The sequence below is a fragment of the Microcebus murinus genome, chromosome 6 (genome assembly GCF_040939455.1).
Source record: "Microcebus murinus isolate Inina chromosome 6, M.murinus_Inina_mat1.0, whole genome shotgun sequence".
NCBI classification, from domain to species: Eukaryota; Metazoa; Chordata; class Mammalia; order Primates; family Cheirogaleidae; genus Microcebus; species Microcebus murinus.
This window is the reverse complement of record NC_134109.1, coordinates 94,955,152-94,981,311: the sequence shown is the minus strand read 5'-3', so window position 1 is coordinate 94,981,311 and position 26,160 is coordinate 94,955,152. Positions and strand designations below refer to the sequence as shown.

Genomic DNA, 26,160 nt, shown 5'->3' with positions numbered 1-26,160 from the left:
ATCCTCCCTCCAGGGGCCTCGGGACCCAGTCAGGCTAGATGTGCTCTGTCCTTGGCCTTGGCTTCAGCTTTGGCTCAGTGGTTTCCGCCCTGCTTATTCCGCCCTGCTTTCCGCCCTGGAGAAGCTTATTCCCCCCCATGATTATCAAAGCAACACACACCCCTTCAGAACAGTAGGAAGGTACAGAAAACTGTCAAGAAGCCTGGAAACAAAACCAGCTATAATCCCATCACCCAGAGCTATTTACACGGAAGTGTATTTTCTTCAAATGTGGTTTTCTCCTTAACACAAATGCACACATTTTGGAACATGCTTTTCTTGCGGGGCTCAACCTCATAGCACGTTTCCATGCCATGAACTACGTCTGGCCCCAGTTTTCACCTCCCTCTGCTTCCCCTCTCTTGTCTTGGTATCTCTGAACAAGCCCGGGAGTTCCAGCCTCTGCTCCTGCATTCGTGCTGGGTACCTGCCCGAAAGGCAGCCACTCTCCACCCATTATTTATGGACCTGTGTCCTCCATGGTACCTTCCAAGGCCACCTGGAGGGTTTTCCTGATTGCCCATCATCCCTGACTCCCTTCCCTTCCCTTCCCTGAGCTCTGGTCTTTAATGTGTGCTGCTTTGAGCTGTTAGGGTGCTTTTGATATAGCTGCTCCTCTGGCAGTGGTGTGATGGTAGATATTTAACAAATGGCTCTCTGGAAAAAAAAATGTATGCATATATATCCACATACATACATACATATATTTATTATGCATTTTATTGCTATCAAGGATGAGTATTATGCAGTTTATAAATCATAGTAACATACACAATATTCTTTATCGTGAACTCCAAATAGCCAACTTATTTTCCCAGAATGCTTTCGTTGATTTTTGCTGAACTCTTGTCTCACTAGCCAACCTGTGGTGGAAAATGACAAACCAGTGTAGTTCTGCTACGGATGTTGGTGGATATGTTTATTTACGCTGAGTAAGACAAAAGTGACACAACGAAGACATATATAGGAACTTGAATCATTCAACAATGACTTGAGGACACAGGTGTGCTGGCTCACGCCTGCAATCCCAGCAGGCTTTGGCAGGCTCAGGTGGGAGGATCGCTTGAGCCTAGGAGTTCAAGGTTGCAGTGAGCTACGATCATACCACCTGCACGCCAGCCTGGGCGACACAGTGAGACCCCATCTCAAAAAACAAACAAACAAACAAACAAAAAACAGAAAAGAAAAGAAAACAATGACATGAGCTACTTCTTTGCTGAATGAGATCGCTGTTTTTGAATACGGGGAGAATATTTTCTCAATATTATTTTGTGCTATTCATGATCGGAGCAACTACAGACACAACACAGTTTTATCTTCATTAGTAATATTGTTGTTTTTTTTTTTTCTATGACTTTCTTGAATCTAGACCGTGGCCAGCAATTTTCCTGACAAATCCTGCCCACCACCTGTTTTCGTCAACAAAGTTTTACTGGAACACAGCCATGGCCATTTGTTTGTCTATTGTCTGTGGCTGCTTTTGTGCTACGACAGCAGAGTCGAGCAGTTGCAACAGAGACCTTACGGCCTACAAAGGGAAAAGTATTCGCTGCCTGGCTCATTTTAGAAAAAGTTTGCTGACCCTTGCTTTACACAGTCAACAAAACAATAAATCAAACCCTGATTTGTAGTGTTTGCCAATTTCCATGTGTAAACACAACCATCACAGCTGCTATTAAGCTCCCAGTGTGACGTTACTGAACACAGAGTTGAGAAGAGATTCACTTTGGCAGATCATTATGTAGTGTACAGGAGAGCAAATGTAAACAACCTTAGGGACAGAGATAGCAGTAAAATGTAGTAAAATAATTAGGGACTGTGGAATTTTGAGTATTTATTACCGTCATTTTAAATGTAATTGATTGGATTATGAGTTTTATAATTCATTCTATTTTTTAAAATTTAATTATTTCTTTGGAGATGGTGTCTTGCTCTATTGCCCAGGCTGGAGTGCAGTGGCATGATCTAGCTCACTGTAACCTCAAACTCCTGGGCTCAAGGGATCCTCCTGCCTCAGCCTCCCAAGTAGCTGGGACTACAGGTGCATGCTACCATGCCCAGCTAATTTAAAAAAATTTTTCTGTAGAGAGGGAGTCTCCTATGTTGCCCAGGCTGGTCTCAAGCTACTAGTCTCAAGCAATCCTTCCACCTCAGCCTCCCAAAATGCTGGGATTACAGATGTAAGCCACTGTGCCTGGCCAGTTTTATAATTTAATTTAAAGAATAATGGCCTTGTTTAAAAATCAGCTAGAGAAATTCTTGAGAATCTAACAATTGGCTTTGTGAAGGGTGAGGGCTTTGATCTTCAGCAGGGGGAAATGTGATCCCAGCCCACGTGGGTGACGCATCTCACTGGGCCCCGGCCCCGGGGGGGACGTTTTGCGCAGGACAAGGGCATGGGAAGTTCTCGTGCTCATCAGAAGTCTTAAACTTGAAGAAAGAAGCCTCTTGTGAGTGGCAGGATGTCCAGTCCCATCTGTTGAGTAGAAAATTGCCATGCACCCTGGCCACTATGTCAGAGTGTAACCGTGACCACCCACCACATGCAGAACTGAGTCATTCAAACAGAGGCATCCAGGAGGCACAGATGGCTCCCTGACCCCATCTGACCTGGGCTGGGTGCTCCGTGGAGTTTGACAACAAGGTCTGGACAGTCCCGGCAGCCCCAAACCCCAGCTTTCTGCTTGGGAAGTACCGACTTGTATCCTCACCCCTCTGCCCACTTCGGGAAGGGACTGGCAAACTCGGGGTTCCCTGGGAGCTTGTGCCCTTGGCCTGGGAAGACAAGGGTGGCGTCCTTGTGGCGTCCTCTAGGCGTGACTGACGTGAACCACGTGGTGTATTCTCTAAGGAAATCCCATGCCTGTCAGCTGCTCGGTGGCCTTGGGCACAAGCTATTTCTCTGGCTGCTCTCTTCAAGTTCACCTAGCCAGAGCTGGAAGACAAGAGCGGCTAAGGCATCTGCAGCAAAACAGCAGGGAGAGGACAGGTGCTCCGGAGTCACTGGGCTGGGTTCCCATCCCACTATTACCACTAGGCCGTGTGACCTTGGGCTTGCCACTTAATCTCTCTGAGCCTATCTATTTCCTTGTGGGTTAAATGCCTCACAGGATCATTGTGGGGTCAACTGAGTAACGTATGTGAAACATATTGCAAACAGCAAGTGTGAGAGGGCAGCGAACAGGACTGACTGGTTCCAGAAACTCCCGCTGAAAACACCAGGTGCTAAGGAACCCACATTCTCGAATAAGAGTGGCCAGCCATTAGGGCCAGGTGGCCCCAGCTCCAGGGCTGCCACAGAAGCAGGCCCTCTTGCCAACACCACTCTCCCCTGCCCACGTACATAGACAGGTGGGGGAAGGGAGAGTAGGAATTACTGGGAGAATAATTCAGTTCTGTCCCTCCCACTGTTTGTTGTCTCCTCTTGAGGTCAAGTTCGGGGGATCTGTCAGGATCACTTATCAAGAATGCAGGGGGAGGGGCATATGGTTCCAGGCTGGATGCTGAGATGTTGCAGCTCTTGGTCCCACCTGGTGCTGGGGATACGGCGGTGGAGTTTTGGGGAGAGTTTGATCCGGATCCACAAGAGTTCGGGGCTCTGTGTGAATGGGGGCCGTGCCTGCTTCAGGCATCCGGAGACAGGAGGCTCAGTTGAGGGGGAGAAGGTACTGTGGGGTGTGTGCCTGAGGGGGTGGGATCCCCCAAACCCGTTGGGCCCTCAGAGGGCAGGGAAGAAGACCCCCCAACTAGCTTCTGAGGCTCTGTAAGAGAGGACAGAGTGGGAGGGGCACGGGCCCCTGGAGATGCCCCAGCTGTCCTTCTTGATGACAAATGGGCTGGGGTCACACGGACAGGGCCCTCAGGAAACCACAGACACCATCTTCACAGGCCAAAGCCACCAGACTCAGATGGGACCAGAGTGGACCAGAGTGAGACCAGACAATCCACAAGGGGTGAGGAGCTTTGTGTCCCCCACCTGCACCCTCATGACCAGCTCCCAAACTGAGGGGTTAGGCCCTCAAACAGGGGGTGGCAATCCCAGAAGCAGGCGTCCCCCTGCTCTCCCACTTCACCCCGCCTCCCGGCGCCCAAGTGGGAAGAGGAGTGAGGGAGTAGAGCTATCCTGTCCCTCCTCCCTCCAAACCCCACCCCTCCCTGAACCTAGCTCGTGAACTAGAAGGCAAGATACCAGATCCGATGTGACAGTGAGGCTCTAGGATAGAATAAAATAAAAACACTTTTAATAATGGAACTGACCAAAAGTTAAAGCAACCTTCCCAGGATGCTAAAAAAGGGTAGAAACATAGGACTGGGTAGTCAACGGCTGAAGGCAGGGATGGGGGAGATCTAAAACTGTTTCCCCTTTATACTTCTCTAAATTCAGATTTTCTCAATAAACCTGGAACATAGGCCTTAAGCTTTTGTAGTTGGTGGTCCCTTTGAACTTGGTGAATTAGATCAAACACATGTGTAGATCAGCGGTTCTCAAACTTTGGTGCGTGCATCAGAATCACCCTGCGGGCTTGTTAAAAACGCAGATTGCTGGGCGTTTTATCCCAGGAACCCAGAGTTTCTCATTCAGCAGGTCAGAATCAGAGTAGGATGGAGAATCTCTGCATTTCAAACAAGTTCCCAGGTGATGCTGGCATCGCTGGTCTGGGGACCACAATTTGAGAATCACTGTGGAATAGACTAAAGCATTGCTGAAATGAGTATTTAACACACACCGCCTTGAAAATAGGCCCCTAGACATCCAAGGAAGACAATAAAAATGCCGATTTGATTTATTTCGCCCATCTGCTTCCTCTGGGAGGAACACTACTTGTGAGTTGCACTGGGTGTCCTATGTGTTATAGAAGGAGTTGAAACTCCCCTTGCCCTACACACGGCAGAGTTTGTTAAGCCATCCAGGATGTGCCCCGTTCTCACGAGGCCAGCTCTGCACAGGTGGATGACCCACAAGGGCACCTCTTTGAGCAGGAGCCCTCGTGCAGAGCCAGGGCCATGTGCGCAGGGCCAGGGAAGTCGCCCTGTTAGCCCTCATCTTCATGCCTTCACGCAGCCCCCCATGGCCTCACTGCCACCCCCTCCTCCGAGCGAGCACCCCTCCCACAGGGCTCCTGCTCAGCCTGGCTGGGGTAAAGCCCATCCTACCCAAGGGGTGGGCGTGCTTCCCAAGCCAGGCCAACCAGAGGCCCGTCCCCCTGCCTGCATTCAACTCTTCGGGGGTGGGCACCTGGCCAGAGTCTCTTCTGGAACCTTTGCTAGAGGTATGTGGTAAGGTATGGTTTCTCTGGAATTTTGAGTTCCAAGGACCAAGGGAGGCTGGGACTCTCAAGTGCCATCATGGAGGGAGGGAGCAGGGAGAGACATGGTGACTTTCTTAGCATCATAGACCCAGCTGTCCCTGAAGCTTATATTTTGGACACCCCTTTATGAGTAAGCACATCCCCCTCAAGTTAATTTGAGTTGGATTTCTGTCCTTGTGACCCAATCCCTAAATATGTTGACTTTCCTCCGTCCCTACAGCACTGCCTGTCACCCTGGGCCTGGGTCTCAATAACAGCCACCCAAACCTGTGAGAGTCAAAGCCTTTGATTGCTCTGGGGACACCTGCCTCCAAGTGATGAATCTCAATTGACAGTTTGCCCCGTCCACTGGACTCTGAATGGGAGGTTTGGGGGCAGCCTGGCTTCCATGCACAACCGTTCTCTCCAGCACATTTCCTGGGGGAAATGCAGCCTCATCATGGCTTGCAATGTGAGGAGGCCACTAGTGCAAAAAAAAAAAAAAAAAAAAAAAAAAAAAAAGTTGTCATCTGCCTCCAAAGACCTTCTGGTGTTTGTCATGGAAGGTCCAGAGTCTTTAGACTGTGCCCCATTATTTATTGCCCTGGGCCCAGTGTCACCTGCAGCCCCTGACTGCTGCAGGGAAAAATCACTTAGGTGTGAACTAGCACAGTGGGTTCCGTTATCAACACTGGGAATCTTCTTACAACTTCAACTCCATGAAGTTATCAAAACATCCCAGTGGCAGAATCGTGACCTATTCAGTACCTTGACCTTGCTAGTAACCCAGGTATAGCAGACCACCATTGGATAGCTTGGGCGGTCCCAGGCCCACTTAGCACTTCGATGCAGCTCCAAAATACATAGATCCAAATTTATAGTTTACTGATGGAAATTAACCTTTAACTGAAGATTTCGTAAAAAAGGATTTAAATTCCATTGTCCAGTGAAACTTAATAACGTTCCCTTTTATTCAGTGCTATTCTTTTCCCAGAGTGCCAAAGACTGCCAGCCGTGTCATCTCTCCTATGACCGGCCCCTAATACTTCCCATTCTTGGTCTGAGGCTGTTCTTCAGGCGGGACCCGGGCCCAGCATCAGAATTAGCATCACCTGGGACGTCAGTAGAGCTGCGACTCCCTGGGCCCTACCCTAGGCCTGCTGGATCAGGAACTCCGGAGCGGGGCCAGCAATCTATGCTCTAAAAACCCTTCAGGGGATTCTGGTGCACTCTCAAATTTGTGACCCAAGCGATTTAGCTCCTGCCTCAGTTTCCACCCCATACCCAGCAACACAAAAGACCAGAAGTATTCAAGAGGGGACCACCTATTGCTCCTCAAACAAGTTCCTCAGGAGTCTCAGCTCTGGCCCAGAGCATATACTAGTGGTGTCAGCCCACTAGACAGGGGCAATTTTTTTGCTAAGGTCTAAGGGTCTCTCCATGTTGTCACCCTGGCTCCCGGGTCTTTGTTTAGGAGCCTCTGAGGACATTGGAATATCTGATGGGTGGGGGTAGGGTGGGGTTTACACCACCAGACAGGACAGAATGAAATGGAATAAGAAAGTCTCCAAGGGAAGAAACAAGCACATTTTAAGATCCCTTCCTCCCAGCAATCTGCATGGATGATAAAGCCACATTTATCTTTCAAAGTAAATAGCAATCAGTCCCAAGGAGTGAGGAGACCTTCAAATAACGGCCAACATGTGTTGCTATTGACACTGACCCATCAATCTCAATTTCTTTGGGAGGGAACGTTGGGTGGCGTTTTAATTCCAAGCCGTGGAATGAGAAGGCGAGAGATTTACCTCTGCTGTGGATCTCAGCGGAGCACCCTTGGAAATACAACTCAGTGGACATGAGTTAAGCACTAATTGATGGCCCCCAACATGCTTCATAGCACTCCATTACCCAGATGAGGCGGGTGACGGCTGGAGCATGGGGCAGCGGAGCCCGGGGTGCGCGTGGACCGGCTCTGAGCAGCCATCTAGGGAGGACAAAGGGCCCGGCCGCCTCCCCAGCGTGACCGATCGCTGCCCTCCCCGGGGACCCCTGCTCTGCCAGGGCCGGCACCCTGTGTGCTGAGCGCTTTTGGGCCTGCCAGGCCCTCTGCCCAGGTCCCTTCTGCTTCTCTTCTCGAAGGTTTTCTCACTGCGAGTGTGGCCAGTCCAAAGCCTGGTCTTCGTCCTCAGCGGGGACAAGAGGCCTTTGTCCCACTGGTCAGTTTGTGGAGTCTGAGAGCTCAGATCAGTGGCTCCCGGCCCCTCTTCTGCCATTTGGAAAAGGCGCTTTAGGTACCACTTAGTTACTACTTGCCTGATGCTCTGCTAGGTGTTTTTTGCATACATTATCTCATTTAATCTGGAGTGACACTGGGCAGTAAACCTGTTTCCTCATTTTTATTTTACTTTATTTTCTCCCATTTTCTTTCCCCTTGATTGGCAGCAATATTTTCTCATTTTTAAAATGGGGACCACACTAGCGATCTCCTCAGAGGGTCGCTGGGGGATTAAGCTGCGTATTCCAGGGAAAGCTCTGGGCCAGGCCAGGCAGGTGAAGCGGCCCCCCTAGGCCAGCCGGCTGCACCAGTTCTGAGGAAGGTGCTGCAGGACACCTGTGTGTCTTTCAGGCCTCCTCCCAGGGAGGGAATGCGTCTTACCTGCCTCCCCAGCCCCAGCGCAGGTCTGCTGCGAGTTTGCTCCGGAGGTGTGTGTGAGGTCAGGAAGGAGAGGTGGAAGGCTGCAGGGTGAGCCCCAGAAACCCCAGGTCCTGGGCTAAGGAGAGGGGCTGGGGCCCCAGAGTGGGGACGTGATAGAATTTCTCTCTGGCTAGACAGGAAGACTGGACCAGAGCTTAGAAACCTTTCATAAGAGACAAAGGGACTTGGAGAGCTGTCAATCCTGAGTCCAGGTGGGGGGAGTGATTTATTCAAAGTCACATAGCCATTTGGTGACACGGAGTTTGCTAATGTTGGGGACTTGTTGCAAAGGGCTTGAACCTTGTTGGGAAAATATATTATGTGCACAGCCAGAAGATCCTGGGGAAGGAAGCCTTGGGCAACCTTCTAGGTCCTGCTTCCTCTTTCTCTTGGTTGCCTGGAGCCTCCTGCCTGCCGCCAGCCCCACCCTTCCCCAGGGCTGCCTCCTGTCCGAGGATGTGGGAGGATGTGACTAGCAATAGGTCAAGTGTGACAGACTTGCCTGCGGACAACACAGACCTCAATTCAGACCTGGCTGCATCGTTTTACTAGCCGGGACAGGACAATGAGTCTGCATCAGCCCTAATTTCCTCACCTGTAAAATGAGAATAGCAATATACACTTTACAGATGATAGGTTGTTGTAAGAATTAAGCCGATTTAAGCAAAATGCTAGACATAGTAACAAGGCATACCCAGCTGGAGTCGAGTCAAGGGACTGTGTCTTATCCTTTGTGTTTCTTCCCGTTTCCTTGTTCCTGGGTGCTAGAATACTGCCTTATGTCTAGCAGTAGGTGCTAATTACTAATTCACTGAGTAAATGAGGAGCTATTTTGTGTCTTGCCTTTAGAACTTTGCTTCTCAAAGTGTAGTTTGGGGACCGGTGGCATTAGTGTCACCTGGATACTTGTTAGAAATGCAGAATCTTGGAGCCCATCCCCAATCTGCTGTAAAAAAACACATTCACTTTATCCAGCTCCGCAGCTGATTCACATGCACGTGGGGGTTAGAAGCTCTGCATTCCAGAAAGCATCCTCCAGGCTGGGAGGAGCTTAAAGCTTCTATTAAGGCTGTGAGCACTGCGTGAATTTATATATGCAAGAAAGCAACGCAAACGTGATACACATGCCCTCTTCCCACTCTCGCTGGTCTGGAAGTGGTCTCCCAGTTCCATAGAAACCCTAAGGACTTAGTGTCACTTCTGTGAGATTCACAGTGGGAACAGAGTCAACTCCTTGTGCACCCCTGCGGGTGTTTTCCAGGGGAGACTGTGGTTTGGAGACCATCTGTCCCTGTCACTCTATAGCTCTCGCAAAGGGGTAGAGCACAGACTCTCACCAGGAGCCAGGTGACTTCAGGGTCCCCATGGTCCTAGATGGGGAGATGGGGGAGCCCTGGGCTGGGTCTCCTGTGCCTCTAGGATGTTTTCCATGTTCTGTATCAGGAACGTGGGATTTGCTAGATGAAATCACTCACTTTTTAAAAGTGTGTGTTGCTTAGTCTTTTGATGAGGATTCAAACACTCGAAAGTCACTTGCCAAATGTCTCCTTCATGCCAGGCCAGTGCAGGTCCTGGGGATGGGACAGTGACCAAGACTCTGCCCCTGAGGTGCTCACGGACTAGTGGGAGACACGTGTGCAGGCAGATAACCAGGGGGCAGGGAGCCAAGTGCCACAGCAGACAGGGACACAGGGGCCACGGGACAGTGGGCAGCACGGGTGAGTATGAGCATTGGCAACAAAAGACCGATACTCCTGTAGCCTCAGAGACATGGGGTAGTCACCAGAAGTTCAACAAGCAGTGGTGACAGGAGGATCTTGATTGGGTCCCGGTCTAGAAACAACATAGACAAGATTCTCGGGACAGCTGGGGAAATTTGAGTAAAGGCTGGATATTGGATGATATAAAATTATTTTGAATTTTGTTAGGGTGGCAATGATCCTGGAGCTATGAAAGAGAATGTCCTTATTGAGAGATGAGTGCTGGAGTATGCATGTTTAGAGCACAAGTGTCATGATGTCCATAATTTTCACAGGAGATACATACGTGTGTGCGTGTGTGTGTGTGTGTGTCACTCTCCCAGTCCCTCTCCTCTCTGATGGTTCTACAAGTCCCCCACGCAGGTAAATACACACTTATATATAGAGAGATGCATGTAAACACCTGTTGGATCTCTCTGGAGGAAATACGGAGATTCATTGTGTCATCCTTTAAACTTCTTTCTACAGTCGAACACTTTGTGATAAAAAGTAGGAGAAAGCGTTGGGAGTAGTGCAGCAATCAAGTGAGTATTTCAGGACTGCTTACTAAGTAGATGCTCACAAATGTTTGTTTTATGACCATCCATGACTGGTTGCAAAGCGTTTCCACTTACAGAATCTCATGTCATCCCCAGAACAGCCTGGGGTGGGGGGGACTCTAGTAATGTCTCATTACTAATGACTGACTGAGGTCTGGAGCCCTTGAGTGATCTGCCCAAGGCCATCTGCTGGTGAGTGACATAGCTGGGACTCACGCCCAGGTCTTCAGACTCCAAACCCAGTTTTCTTTTCTCACCCAGCGTCTCCCTTGGGAGCCCATGGTATATTTCTGATGAGCCGAGAGCCCCTGCCTGTGCCAGGAGCCCAGGGCCCAGGAGCCTGTCTCCCCAGTCCCTTTCTCTGTCCCTGGGTACAGGCTGTCACCCTGCCCTTCCTTCTGGGCCTGGCGGGGGGTTGAGGGAGGGAGGCAGGCACACCTCCAGAAGGTGGCAGGCAACTGGCCTTGGCCCTGGCCTGGCTGAAGTCAGCCCCTGTGCAGAAAAACACCTCTCAAAGCCCAGGGAGCAGGTTTGGGGCTCACGGCTGAGCTGAGCAGGCCAAGCAGAGATGATCATTCCTTAGGGCTCTTGCCAGAGGGGGAGTTTTAGCACTTACTCACACATGAGCCAGATAAATGGCTCCTTCTGGGTCTCCTGCCAGTTGTTGTTGGAGCTGCCAGAAAATCTCAATCACTCTATTGAAAGGGGCGGGTGCCCCTCCCCCACTCTCCCTCCCTCCCCCACTCTGTCCCCCTCCCCATCCAGTCTCATGTGTACTTATAAGCATCTTTTCTAACTCTGAAGCTGCTCCCCGGGGAGTTGCTGAAGCTCGAACAGAACAAAGATAGGTTTGCGATGTCCACAGTGTCCCCAGTGCCCGGCCCAGGACCTCAGTCAGAGCAGAGCCTTGAAAAGCATCTGCTGGGTGTTACGGGCTGAATCGTGTTCCCCTCAAATCCACATGTGGAAGTTCTAGATCTCAGCACCCCAGAATGTGACTGTGTTTGGAGACAGGGTCTTTCGAGAAGTGGTTCAGGTCACATGCGGTCACTGGGATGGGCCCTAATCCAACATGTCCTATTAAGAAGAGGCGATTAGGACCCGGACACACGCAGAGGGAAGAGCGTGTGTAGACGGAGAGGAGAAGGCAGCCATTCATCCAAAAGCCAAGGACAGAGGCTGCAGAAGGAACTAATCCTGCTGGCACCTCGATCTCAGATTTCTAGTTTCCAGACTCTGAGAAAATAAATTTCTGTTGTTTAAGCCGCCCGGCCTGAGGTCCTTTGTCATGGCCGCCCTGGCAGCAGACACGGTGAGCGAATGTTGAACCAGTGCGTTGGAGTCCAGCACGAGGCCGGGTGCAGAGCTGCTGCGTGGCTCGTCTCCGAGTAAATTGACACCCAGACGCTGGCCTCTGAGTGTGGCCTTCCCGACGTACATCGGCCACCTGGTTACCTCCCAGGTATGAGTGGCTGGGCTGGGCCCCCCCTTCCCGTCGTGAGCCCCTCTTTGCAGTCCTTCCTGCTTTGACACCACCCTTCCCGAACGTCTATCTCAGGAAGGGGACCCCTCTGTGGGGCATGAAGGCGGCGGCCAGGGCATGAACAGTAACACGGCGGAATGACTCCAAGACTCGTGTCACAGGCAGGAAGGAGATTTCTCAGATGTTGTCCTGATGCTACCAAGCCTCAGAGAAGCTGTGGAGGGCCCAGCTTGGTTTATAAAAACAGCCCCTAAACCTAGAGGATTCTTGGGTGAAGAAAAGAGCTTTAGCCCTTTTGAAATGTCTTTGGTACCTTAAAATTGGCCCAGAATTTTCAGGCTTGACATCATAGGGCTGCTCCTCTCTTCGGGCTGCCTGGGTTTGTGCTCACACCTGTGTTTCTGAGCTTGCCTTTGGGTCACTAGGGGCTGTGAAGGAGGCTGAGATGTGCGGGGACCAGGACTTTGCCCACGGGGTGGCTTTCCTCTTGGGTTACTGAGGCCGCTCCCTCCTGTCACTTTTTTTTTTTTTTTTTGAGACAGAGTCTTACTCTGTTGCCTGGGCTAGAGTGCCGTGGGTCAGCCTAGCTCACAGCAACCTCAAACTCCTGGGCTCAAGCGATCCTCCTGCCTCAGTCTCCCAAGTAGCTGGGACTACAGGCATGCGCCACCATGCCTGGCTAATTTTTCTATATATTTTTAGTTGGCCAATTAATTTCTTTCTATTTATAGTGGAAACAGGGTTTCGCTCAGGCTGGTTTCGAACTCCTGACCTCGAGCAATCCTCCCACCTCGGCCTCCCAGAGAGCTAGGATTACAGGCGTGAGCCATGACACCCAGCCTCCGCCTGTCATTATAGTTGTATAAAGTGAGTATAAGCTTCTAGTTAGATGTGGCCAGGCCCAGAAAGGCTCTGAATGTGTCCTCAGCTCCCCTGGCACTGCCACCCAAAAGAGGATATCTCTGAAGGCTAAGGTACCCACGTGGGCTCTGAAGGGGTCCCCCCCCATCACTAGGAATATGCATCAGTGAGAATCACGGGGACCTTAGGGGGGCTTCTCCTATCCCTTTGCCCTTCAGGCAAGTCCACATTTAAGCTGACCAGAGAGGAGATTTCTCTAACTTGCTAGAGAGGTCTAAGGCAAGTTACTTTATCACTCTGAGCCCGCAGTTTCGCCATCTGTAAAATGGGGATAGTAATACCTATCTCACAGGGTGGTTGCATGGGTTAAGTGAAATAAATAGGCAAAGCACTTGACACATTTGATAACCATAATCTGCAAACAATTGAAGCAAATCAGCAAGAAAAAACAACCCTATTAAAAAAGTGGGCAAAAGACATGAACAGGAACTTTTCAAGAGAAGACAGACTAATGGCCAAGAAACATGGAAAAATGTTCAGTGTCTCTAATCATCAGGACAATGCAAATCCAAACCACAACGAGATATCACCTAACTCCAGAGAGAATGGCTTTTATCAAAAAATCCCCAAACAACAAACGCTGCTGTGGATGAAGAGAGATAGGCACACTGATACACTGGTGGTGGGACTGCAAACTAGCACAGTCTCTATGACAATAGTATAGAGATACCTCAAAGAACTAAAAGTAGACCTACCATTTCATCCAGCAATCCCACAACTAGGTATTTACCCAAAGGAAAAAAGAAAATTTTATTTTAAAAAGACACCTGCAGCACAATTCACAATTGCAAAGACGTGGAAACAACCCAAGTGCCCAGAGATACACGAGTGGATTAATAAAATGTGGTGTATATATACCATGGAGTACTACTCGGCCATTAAAAAAATGGTGAACTAATACCTCTTGTGTTAACCTGGATAGAACTGGAGACCATTCTTCTAAGTGGAATGTCACAAGAGTGGAAAACCAAACACCACATGTACTCACCATTAAATTGGAACTAATCGAACAACAGTTACGCGCACATACGGAAATAGCACTCATGGGAAATCAAGTAGGTGGGAGGGGGAGGAGGGGATGAGTAAATTCACAGCTAATGTGTACAATGCACACTATCTGGGTGATGGGCACGCTTACAACTTGGCTCGAACTATACGAAAGCAATTTATGTAACCAAAACCTTTATACCCCTGTAATACTCTGAAATAAAATAAAAAAATAGTTGACATTATTCCACACATCTTTGTTCTACTTAAAGTGATGTAGGAGTTTCCTTCCAAAAAGCATCAAATATGCATTTTCATTGTCAGCACTTGATCAAAAACTGATATATATATATATATATATGGCCCCATATAAAGCAGTATTGTGAAAGAAATGGTGTAATGATCATTTATTGCTTGGGTTTGTTATCTGGGAAGCTTCAAATCACTCAAGGCAATTCAGTTAACTGGGGTTCAGTTAGGGTACAAGGTCTCATGTTTAAAATGGATAGAATTTTGCTACCATATTTCTCTTTCCTGATGGCATTTAAGTAGCTGATACCAGGGAAGGTAAGCACGGCAGGTCTCCTGGCACTGTGACGACCACACGCATTAGCCCTGCTGATAGCCAGCATGGCAGCGTGGAAGGAACCCCACCTATTACTCACGAGAGACGAGAGACCCACGAGGTAAAGGTTGTCACCCAGGGCCGTGCAGCTAGTGCACAGTTATTAAGAGACCTCAACAACATTCGCCCAAGTTCCTTTGTGTGAGAGAACAGGAAAACACAACACAGCAACTAAAACCCAGCCCTGCTGGCAGCCAGACCACTATGTCCCCAACCGAACATAGGCAATGCCCATAGAATATAAACACATGCACCACGGGCCCTCCACGTCTGGGTTTGCAACAAGGTAGAGACGACGAGGCCACTCTAAAGCCAAAAAACATGCCTGAACGTTTCCCTCTTCTGACTGACTGGAGTGACACGTGCTCCTGTACCCATGCCAGCTCAGCCTCGCTTTCATCTGCCCATTAGCGAGATCATTATTGGTTCAACGAAGTAATCATTAGGTAACAATAATTAATTATTAAATTATTACGATATCCAATCATTGAGTTGCCTTCCCTTTTGATGGAATCCAATCCGGAATGTTCTTGCTTTCCAACCCTTCCTCAGAGTCGCCTGGCACAAGCCAAGGTCTTCTAGAAGCCCATCTCGACTCCTCTTCCTGGGTGGCCCGGGGTTTCCCTGGAGTGCGCCCCCACTGCAGTAAAGCCAAGTAAAGCTCACTTGCATTGGATGTCAGATGTTTTCCTTTTATTGGTGAATTTTAATTTTGTAAAATGGGAATGATACCTGCCTGGTATTCTTCACCAGGTCATTGTGAGAATCCACTGATATAATGCAGGTGGGAATGAATTTTCAAAGTTGACATTGCTATAGGTTTAGAAGCTAGCATGATATGGTATTTCCAAATGGTTCTATTTTCAGACTTAGAATAAAGTGTTCTTTTTTTTTTTTTTCTATAACAGTTAGGTTTGTGTAAAGAAAAAGGTGTTTTTAAGATGGACACTTGCTATTAAGGTTCTATGATGTGTTCCTGCTTCAGTTTCTGGGTGTGAATCCCTCCTATGATTTGGTATTAAGTAGAGCAATGGATTGGAAACTTCAGAGACTTGCCCAAGCCCATGGCTGCCTGGGAGGAAGAGCTGAGTGTTTGTGGGTACAGGGCCAGTGACTGCCGAGCCCCACCCCTGCCTTTCCCTGCTGATAACATTGCTCTCCGGCAGGGAGTGCCTGTGGTTTCTGCCAGGCTGAGAGATAAGGCCATCAGCCCAGCCTGCGTCCCCACTCACTTTGCAAACACAAACTTCAACTGTGGCAGTACGGTCTCCTGGGGGGGAGGGCCAAACTTCTGAGGCTGGCTTTTGAGGCCCTCGCCTCTGGCTACTTCTTTCCATGTGTCCCACCCTGGGCCAGATCAGAGTGTCACGGATTCCCAATTTCTCTATCCTTTTTCAAGGCTTCAAGTCAAGGCTGATTCATGTTTTTCCTCCTGCTTGCAATGTCCTTCTATTTCTTTTCAAGACAAAGGCTTCTCAGTTAACCTCCCCTGCCTTGGGGCTCTTGTAATGTTTTGTACATGGTGTTATTTACACACTTACCACATTGTGTTGGAATTATGCTTCTTTCCCAATCTCCAACACCCCCCCACACACACACACACACAGAGCAGGGGACTGGAGACCCTGTCAGGTGGAAAGCTCCTTGGAGAATGGAAGGATGTTTTTTCATTTCTGTATCCTCAGGGATATATTTTCACACTAATCAGGGGGCCTGGTACATAGCAAGTAGTTAATAAATGCTGTCATTTGCTGCTGATGATCTTGTTATGTTTCAGGATAAAGCAGTATTTTTTTTTTCACCACTTTGGTTTCTCTTGGGACAAGGAAGCTGGAACATTTGTCACTGGAAACTTTTTTGCAGTCATAGAAAGGCCACTCCTAGTCAACTGAGAACCCACAGGCTCTGCCCAGCTTTGGTCATGCCCAGCTCATAGGAAAAGAATTTTCTTGATCATATTTTCAGGCCTGGCAAGGAGTGGCTCGATGTGGATGGTTAATTAGTTATTGCAATGATTATTTTTCTACCAATTAAAGAGTAAGGCTCAGCTTGGGAATTTTTCTTCATTTCAAGAACTGCTTTTTTTTTTTTTTTGGCATGCCAATATTTTATTTTGGAAGAGTAAATTTTCTTGACTATCTTGGGGTTTTTTATATTATTGGGGTTGTAGCCACTGGGAGAGAGGTCAATATTCAGAAGCAATAGATGTTGCAGTATGTTCAAGTCTTGGTTCTTCCATTAACTATTTTGGGTTTTCTAGTGGTTCTCTGTGGTCTCAGAGCAGCAGAATTACTTGGCATCTGGTCAGAAATGCAAATTTCCAGGTTCACACCAGGCCCACTGACTCGGAAACCCTGTAGGCAGGGCCCAGAAATTTTATTTCAACAAACCCTCTAGGTGATGCACACTAAAGTTCTAGAACCACTGAGCTAGTCAAACTCCTTTGTTTTATCATTTTGCAGCAAAGTTGTTTGTTAATTATTCAAAGCGTTGATGTATATATACCCTATACATAAGATAACATTATATAAAGTTTAGAAGAGACAAAAAGTTAGATATATGCTCAACTGAAGTATAAATATTGCTGTACATTTTCTTCCAGTATTTAAATAAAAACACACCTATTTTCAGACAGTTGTAATCACAGGACACACACTATTAGGTATACTGCTTTTTTTCTCAATGTCAGAATGGCTTTTTTTCTCAGTGTCACCACCTGTATATCTTCCTAAGAGCTATTTTTAAGGGCCACAGATTTCCTTCACCAGGCTGGGAATGTGAACTTGTACAGACAGAGGGAAAAAGGCTGTCAACGGACAAGGCCCCATGCGTGTGACCCTCTTCACTTCTCCCCATGCCCTCCCAGACCCCCAACCACCCAGCCAAGCCCTACCGGGGATTGTTTCTGGAAATAGAGCCATGAATAGAAAGGACAGGGAGGTTAGCCAACAGCCCTGAGTTTTCCAGAGTCACCCAGAAACCACTCTCCCAAGCTTGAAACCCTCTCCTGGAACCAACCCCGAAGCACCCGAGATGTCACTGCGCTACCTTGTGGCCACGTCTGGGAATTGCACCCTCCCCTGAGAAGCCCCTCTGGTGCCCCAGTCCTCAGGTGTCTGCTTGGAGCCCTGCCCCAAACAGGGTTCGAGTCCCAGTTGCCCTCCCAACCCTGGCTCCCCAGCACCTGCAGGATGGCGAGGCTCTGTCCCTCATGCTGGGTCTCACAGTGGGGCCGCAGTCCAGCCCGGTTGGCAGGGGGCTGGAGCTGGCCCCTGGTGGGCTGGACCCCAGTTCCCGGCCAGGAGGGCCCCACTCCAAGATGGGCACCTCATTGGGCCCAGCGCGCAGCTACCTTCTAGGCGTGAACATTGTGCTGTGCCCTCTGCTCTACGTGGACCCCATGGCTGTCAGGGGCACCCAGTCTGAGGTTAGGCGGTCATGTCCCCTTGGAGGATGTCATTGGGACCTCTCAACCCTGTCTTGGGGACCAGCCTCCCTCTCTTGCTCTCTCCCTGCTGTGCTGTGGCAGCTGGTGTGAAAGTAGGCCAGGGCGAAGGCACAGTGGGAATCGCGGGTGGCTTTTGGCTGGGCACCCACTGGGGGATCCATGTTTTCAGGTCAGCCTACAGCCCCTGTGCCTTCCAGTTTCTATAAAACGGACTGTTTACCAGGCCCAGAATGGACGAATGTGGGTTCAGGGCCGGGTGTGGGGGGGTTGTGAAAGGTGAGCAGGGTGGCAGGCAGGTTGCTGGCTACACTCGCACCTCAGGGGGGACCTCTCCTCTCCAGGGTGACCTCCCACCAGCCACCCCGCAGGATAGGAGTGGCTCTTGACGAGGAAAGGGAGGGTTTCCCCAACATGCTGGGGGCTGGCCCTCTGCTGCCTCCAGGACATTCATCCGTGAATGAGTGTCATCTCTGGATGCCACCTCCAATGGTAGTCACCAGTGAGAGTCCCTGCAATCCTGGAGGCCTGCCAGTGTCTGCAGGTGGTGCTGAGGCAGTCGCTGGGAGCCTGGGATGGTGGGTGGAGGTGGCAGGTCTGAAGGGACAGTGGAAGATCTCTTTCCCAGCAGCCGTCTTGGGATGACAAATCCAGGACTGATCGCATGCAGCTGAGCAGGGCATTTTATTTTATTTTTCTTACACATTTAACTACTTTTTAAAAGTAGGTGATTTAAGTCCTGTTTTTTCCCTCCTACCTTGTTGCATATAAAATCTCCTTATTCTTATTTTTGAAAGCTCCAAGACCAGCTGTTATTGAACTTTTCTGGAGGTCACAGATCCCTTTAGTAATTTGCCAAAAGTTATGACCTCTGTCCCCGACTCAAAATGCACATACCACGGCCTGGGGCGCCATCTCAGGGGCACTTAGGGACTCTCTGAAACCCATCTCAGAGCTAGGCTGAGGTCCCTGGTGCTAAACTATGTGTGCCTCAAGGGACAGCAATAAGCCTTTTATTTCTGAACCTCATCACTATCACCCTCAAAAGTTTCTGGAGCTTTTAATAGTCGGTATTCAAAATAATGCTTGTTTAATGAGGGACTTAGCAATAGCTGGACTACACATTCCTGACAGCTGGAGTTCTTTCCAGTTTGTTGCAGTTTTCAACTTTAAGATATTGAAATGCAATGAAAATATTTTCGGTTTGAACCTAAATGTTTATTTTCCAAGCAAAATGTCACACCTCACAGTTCACAATCTGTTATTATTACTTTACATTTTAAACAGAAATAAAAACGCTAAGAGGGTCATGAAGGATGACAGAATTGAAGTCATTTGAGTTCTGTTTTTTTGTTTTGTTTTGTTTTTGGTCTTTACAATGACTATATTATTGCCTTTAACATTTTATTTATTTTATTTCTTATTTTTCCCTTGCCCCACCTCACCATTGTCACTTTTTATTTGGAATCTGTTGTCTAAATGCAGAAACAGGCAGTAAGGACCGTGGGCTTTGGAGACGTGAGACGTGGGAGGATTCCGAACCACTGACGCTCGCTTTTGCAACAAGCACAGGTCACTGAGCCCGAGAGTGTCAGGGCCAAGTGCATAACTGGGAGTTCTAGAAATCAACGTCGATGTAGAACAGAATGAACAGAATATTTATTAAAGGGTAAGTAACAAAACTATGACAATTCGAAGTTCCCATATATATTACATAAAACTCAATAGTAACTGAAGATGGTTTTTAGAACTTATACCAAGAGATCATTTTTTTTTTTCCTGGGGGGAACTTTGTTTTTATCACTGACAGAATTGTGATAAAGGAAGGCAGACCCAACAAGTGAGATGTGCAACATTTGGGGGATGGACACGCTTGAAGCTCTTACTCGAGGGGGGAGGGGAGCACGGGCAATATATGTAACCTTAACACTTATACCCCCATAATAAGCTAAAATAAAAAAAAGGAAGAAAGGCAGACCAACTTTTGGTTCTATTATTGTATTTAAATCACCTACTGACAATGGTTCCCTTACTGCTGGCTTCCAGGGCAGCCAGGTGCCACCTCCCTACCCCTGGTCCCGCCCTGATGTGACAGCACGTTCCCGCAGGGCAGGGACAGGGACAGGCGGTGCAGCCCACTGTTGGGCCTATTGCACAGATGCAGAGGTTCCCAGCCTGCAGGGGGAGGCTCCACGGGAGTCGCCAGGGATGTCCTGCCTTTTCTTACATGCGAGACCAGATTTTCTTCATGCACTTCAAACAAAGCAACGTATCACAACAGATTAAACCCAGAAGCCGATAAGGGATTCCAGCTGTCTTCTGCTAAGCCAGGCATTAAAGAGATTTGCAAAATTTCTTCGTAAAACGATGTCACTCTTCTGCCTCACTTTAAAATTATTATTTGGAAAATATAAGCCATTTTCCATAAAATGATGTCACATATGTTCACGTGCAATGGGCTTATTATTGTTATTTTTGAAAGCACCAGGAAATATTCTTAAGATTTCTCAGTTTTCATTTCCAATGTGGTAAATATTGACAGCTGTATCTTGCATACAAAAAGGCTCTTTGGGGCCCTCAATATTCTTTAAGAGAGGAGAGGTGTCCGGAGTCCAGAATGTTTGAGTCTCACTGCCTTACACATGCCGGATGCTCGTGCACGCTTATTCCATTGATGCGGGGCTGGATGCCTGGGCTTCAGCCGCTCCTGGGAGTTGGCGGCTGTGGCTGGGATGGAAGGGAGCAGAGGGCCCGGTCGGCAGAGTGGGGCCGTTACCTGAAAGGTGGGGCCTGCCAGGGTCTAGGAGTGGCAGCCACCATTTGGAGCGGTGCTGGCTCTGCTGGCAACACCGGTGGGGGGACCTGGGCCTCGGGCAGTGTGGGCTGGGAGTAAGGGTGACGGGAGCTCCGTGTCACGGGGGCTTCAAGAGGCTCACAGTATCCTGTCCCCCTTAGTGTTGGAGGTCGGAAACAGCTCTCTGAGTCTGCCTGCCTGTGATAGGAACGGAGCAAAACGATTTTGCAGGGGACTCTGGCTGTCACATCACTGGGTGTGGGCACAGTAGAGAGGGCTGTGGCCTCAGTGGAGAGACTGAGGCTCCAGGTACCTCTCGCTGCTCTGCCCTGACTGGCCGTGAGACCTCCAGCAAGTCGCTTATTAACTGCTGGCTTAGTCGACCATATGGTAAAGATGAGACCAAATGTTCGTGGAGTGCCGTGCACGGTGCATTAGGCATTAGTGACTCCATTAGTAGAATGTCATTAATAATAAATACGCGAAAGAAGTAGTCTGGGAGGGGTGAGGTTAAGGAGGAAGGGTCCTTGAGGGAGTTCTTCCTAGTCCTTGACTAGTGACGGCTGAAGGTTGGCATCCACCATGGTTTCTCAGCCTCTGCACTATTGACATTTTGGGCCAGATAATCCAATGATTGAGGCTGTCCTGTGCATTCTAGGATACTTAGCAGCACCCCTGGCCTCTAACCAGCAGATGCCAGAAGGGAAGCACTTTCTCCCTGGTTGTGATGACCAAAACTGTCTCCAGAATACATTGCCAAAAGTCCCCCCAAAACACAAAATAATATATTCTAGGCCAAAGGGCAGCAAAGCCCCTTTAGCAAAATCACCGTGAACCCAGGGAATAAAGATCTTCAGCAATTTTGCCTATATGGCTCTCAATTATTATGTAAGGGCCCTTTTTAGACATGGCTTTATAAATGAGATGATACATGGAAAATAATTAGTATAGTGCTTGGCACATAAAATGCTTAGTGGATGGTAGTAATTAATATTACTAATAAGTTATTAACTGACCTAGGATATAAAATAATAATCAAATACAAAGGAACAGCCATTTTTCTTAAGGAAGAGAAAAGGTTTCTGGAATTTTTAGGTACATACCTATTAGTAAATTTCTGATTCTCAAAGTTTTGGCAATCCCTCCAGGCATTGACTTTGATGAAAGAAAAGTCTAAGTCTCTACTTTAGCGTTACTAGCTCCTGACCAGTAACCAGCACAAAAGCAAAGTCCCAAACGCTGATCTAGCTTGGCCAAATTGTTCGGTTAACTTCATATCCGTTATTTATTGGTCAAAGGCATTATTCCACCAGGAACCTGGACACCACCTACCTGACCCAGCATTTGGATCTGCCACTGGCCATCAATCTAGTCTGCAAATTGACAAACAAAACAAACGGACTGCTGTGGGATTCTGCAGTCTCAAACTAAAACTTTGGCAGAAAAATAAGGTTTAGAAAACGTGCAATGAGGTTTCTACTTTAGACTTGACTGATCTTAAAACTCTCATACATTTCTCTCTCCTCCGAGAGAGCCAGGCAATTAGACAACCCCAACGAGACAGAGCATTTCGTTGCAAGCCGAGCTCCCCAACTGCAAATTAGATGCCAAACCAACTCTCAGCAAGATCTGAAACCCTTGTCGACCGTTCTCCATTGAAGAAGTCTTAGCATGACTGTTTCCATATCAGAGATACGAGAAACTTCGCTGCTAACTGCAAGCGCTCTTAGGAGACTTCTACTCCCAGGGTGGTTTTCTAAAATTTCAGTCCTGTTTACAAACTGTGGCATGTCCCTGTGAACCTGCGATGCCACTAATAGAACCACCTGGTATGCTCTGAAGCAAGCTCTGTCCCACACACTCAGAAACCCTTGGATTCTTTGTGACACACATTTTAAAAAGAAAAATCCATGCCCGTCTCTGGAGAAAAGACGGGCTCTTACCTGGTCCCAGGCTTTGTCCATGGGCACTTGATTGGATAAAGATGCATAAAACCAAGAAAATGGGGACACACGGGGCACTTTCCATTTCTCCTGTCTCCCCTGGGGTCCGAGGTCTTCTTGCTAATTTCTGAAGCTAAAGAGACCAGAATGCCTATTGATACTTTGTTGGGGAAGGCTGCCCATTAATAATTAACCTTTCAACATGTTATCTAAGGTTCAGACACTTTCCTTGCTGCCCCCAACCCCAAATCTAATCTATCTAATTAACAACAACGACAACAAGAAAGATTGAGTTACAAAAGTGCTTTTTACAAAAGTAAATTCTGTAAAAGTAGGTTTTGATTTACAAAAGTACCTTCTGAAAACGAAATATCTCGCCATATATTTATAGCTTCTGGGGCTAACGTCACAGTTCCAGATTAAACAATTCAAAGTTAATGTGCTGTGTTTGGAAATCCTGTCAAAGGTCAGGGGTAGCAGCCTCCACGTGGTTGCCTAAGTGTCCCTGTGACAGCCCCACACAGGGGATGCAAGTGCACGGAAGTGACATTTCCAATCGCAGGCTAACCCCCTAGAAGAAGAAAAGGGCCCTGCCGTGCTGAAAGCCCCCAGACGTTCCGTTTTCTGTTGAGTTCCGTGACATTGCCGTGGTCACAACACGTGGTGGGGCAACATTTCTGCAGCTGAACCGGGCAGAAAACCCTTAACCTCAGTGTAAAAATGAGCCTGCAGAGAAGCAAAGAAGGCCCCACCGGGAGATGATCCTGGAGGGAACACGCCTATTCTTCCTCTGTGTTCATTAACCCTCGGACTGAGGAGAGGACTGAGAAGTAAGACCACGCAGCTGAACCAGGTGGGGGAAACACTACCATGTGTGAATCTTATAATAGTTATTGGATCTCTAGTTTTATTTAAACTTTATTCATTCATCATGTATTTTTTTTTTGCATGCCCACGTGCCATGCATTGCTTCAGGCATGTGGGATATACCAGTGAAGGACCCCAAAATTCCAGTCGTTGTGGAGATTGTGTACCAGTGGAGGTGGGAGGAGGCAGATGACAAACAATAGACACAATAAAGAAGCGATTTATGTAGGTCGGTAGAATGCAATGAGAGCTATGGGAAACGAAATGGTCTAGCAGGGCCAAGGGGGTGGGGAAGAAGGTAGTAACTTTAAACAGAGTGGTCAGAGGGAATTGTGTTGGGAAGTTAGACTTTGAGCAAAGGTTTGAGGGAGGTCAAGTAGTTGCCCTTGCAGACACCTTGGGGAGGAGAGTTTCAGGCAGTCTGTGCAAAGGCCCTGAGGCAGGAACCTGCCTGGTATGTTCCAGAAATACCAGGCAGGCCAGTGCACAGGACACACCATCATAAGGACTTTAGTTTTTACACTGTGAGACCTGGGGAGCTGTTCTGAGCAGAAGAGTGACATGATTTATATTACAGTTTTGCAAGATCACTCTGGTTTGCAAGTGAGCCTGGGTGAGGCGGAGAGCTCTGCTGGGAGGCTATTGCAGTGGCCCAGTGAGAGGTGGTGGCAGTTTGGCCCAGCATGGCCACAGCGGGCTTTACTTGCACCACCAAAAATTCCTCTGCCACCATCTCATGCCAACTCAAGTTCTGCGAGGCTCTCCTGAAAAATGACAAGGAGGAGTGGATGTCTGTCCCCTTGCAGGGGTGGTGTCTGCTTTCACCTCTACCCCAGCTCTTCCTGCTGCTCCATCAGCGGGTTCCACCTTCCCGGGGTGAGTTTAACACACAAGCTCTGCTGTGTTTCCTTGAGGCTGGCTAGGGAGGCCCCTGGGAGGGAAGAAGGGAGGACTGCTTAAAGTGCGACATTTCCGAAGCCCCAGGCATCCTGGGCCTCCTGTCCGCTAGCTGTGCACAGTGTCATATAACCTTGATGAGTTGCATATCCTCACCTAGAAAACTAGGATAGCATATGCTGAGATGATATTTTGAGACATCAACTTCTTATTTTTCTCCCAACCTGTCTCCCTTGCTCTCCCTTCCACCTAAGAGGGGCAAAGTCCAGAGACCTCTGCACATCTTTTGTCTTCCAAAAACATAGGACCGCAGGGCAAGTGAATTCTTGAATTAGAAAGCAAAGCAAAAGGTTAAAAAATGTTTTAAAGGGAGAAGGAACACCCCTGCCCTTCCCACCACTGGAAAGACAGTCTCTTGGGCTTTGCAGGCAGTGAGCGATGGGGAGATTTGTCCAAGGATCTGAGGGCAGAGGGGACGGTCCTCTGCTTCCAAGAAACTCTGCTGGAAGGTGAAAACCCAGAGAGAAAATGGCTGTGTGTTTGCTGGCAGATGGGCAAGAGAGGCCCTCGGCCTGGTGTGGGGCCAGCAGGCCATGTCAGTGGGAGGATGGGCCTCCCAGTGGCCACCTATGTGGACCGATGACAGGGGACTATGTCACACCCCTCCTACAGACCCATGCCTGCCTTTTTTTGTCTAATGCAGAACTACGACATTACTGGGGGTGGGACAGGGGAAGGGGAAGGAATCCAGAAGGCCTGGAAGTAGGGCTTGGAATCAGTAATTCAGACTGGTTTCAGAAGTTAAAGATCTTCCTTCCTTCCTTCCTTCCTTCCTTCCTTCCTTCCTTCCTTCCTTCCTTCCTTCCTTCCTTCCTTCCTTCCTTCCTTCCTTCCTTCCTTCCTCTCTCTTTCTCTCTCTCTTTCTCTCTTTCTCTCTTTCTCTCTTTCTCTCTTTCTTTCTTTCTTTCTTTCTTTCTTTCTTTCTTTCTTTCTTTCTTTCTTTCTTTCTTTCTTTCTCTCTCTCTTTCTCTCCTTCTCTCTCTCTCTCTTCCTTCCTTCCTTCCTTCCTTCCTTCCTTCCTTCCTTCCTTCCTTCCTTCCTTCCTTCCTTCCTTCCTTCCTCTCTTTCTTTCTTTCTTTCTTTCTTTCTTTCTTTCTTTCTTTCTTTCTTTCTTTCTTTCTTTCTTTCTTTCTTTCTCTCTCTCTCTCTTTCTCTCCTTCTCTCTCTCTCTCTCTCTCTCTCTCTCTCTCTCTCTCTCTCTCTCTTTCTTTCTTTCTTTCCTTCCTTCCTTCCTTCCTTCCTTTCCTTTCTTCCCGACTCTCACTCTGTTGCCCGGGCTAGAGTGCTGTGGCGTCAGCCTAGCTTACGGCAACCTCGAACTCCTGGGCTCAAGCAATCCTTCTGCTTCAGTCTCCCGAGTAGCTGGGATTCCAGGCTCACACCACCATGCCCAGCTAATTTTTCTATTTTTAGTAGAGATGGGGTTTCGCTCTTGTTCAGGCTGGTCTCAAACTCCCGACCTCAAGCAATCCTCCCAGAGGGCGAGGATTACAGGCGTGAACCACCGCACACGGCCAAGATAATTCTTGAGCATCGGCATTTGTAAACTGAAATTAACACCTCTACAAACACGGGATGTCATGAGTATTAGAGATTTGTGTGTGAGGTGTCCAGCCAAGTGCCGGCTTCATAGTAGAGGTTCAATAAGTTATAGGGACTCATTTTCTAGGCAGCACACTTGGTGGTCAAGGGTCCAGGCTTTGGAATCCGACAGATCTAGGTTCAAATCCCTGGTCTATCACTTATTAGCGGAGTGACCTTGGATCAGACATTAATGTTCTGAGCTTTAGTTTTCTTCATCTGTATAATGGGACTAA

General features: G+C 48.4%; 1 protein-coding gene across 1 annotated transcript in view; it reads right to left on the bottom strand.

The window, feature by feature from the left end:
- LIPC (lipase C, hepatic type) overlaps positions 1 to 26,160 on the bottom strand; it is a 155,515-nt gene that overhangs the window by 112,614 nt on the left and 16,741 nt on the right. Inside the window, exon 2 of the mRNA XM_020286049.2 lies at positions 22,520 to 22,652. Within this exon, the coding sequence (XP_020141638.1) occupies positions 22,520 to 22,604 (85 nt within the window). The 5' untranslated portion in view covers positions 22,605 to 22,652. The remainder of the gene's footprint in view (positions 1 to 22,519; positions 22,653 to 26,160) is intronic.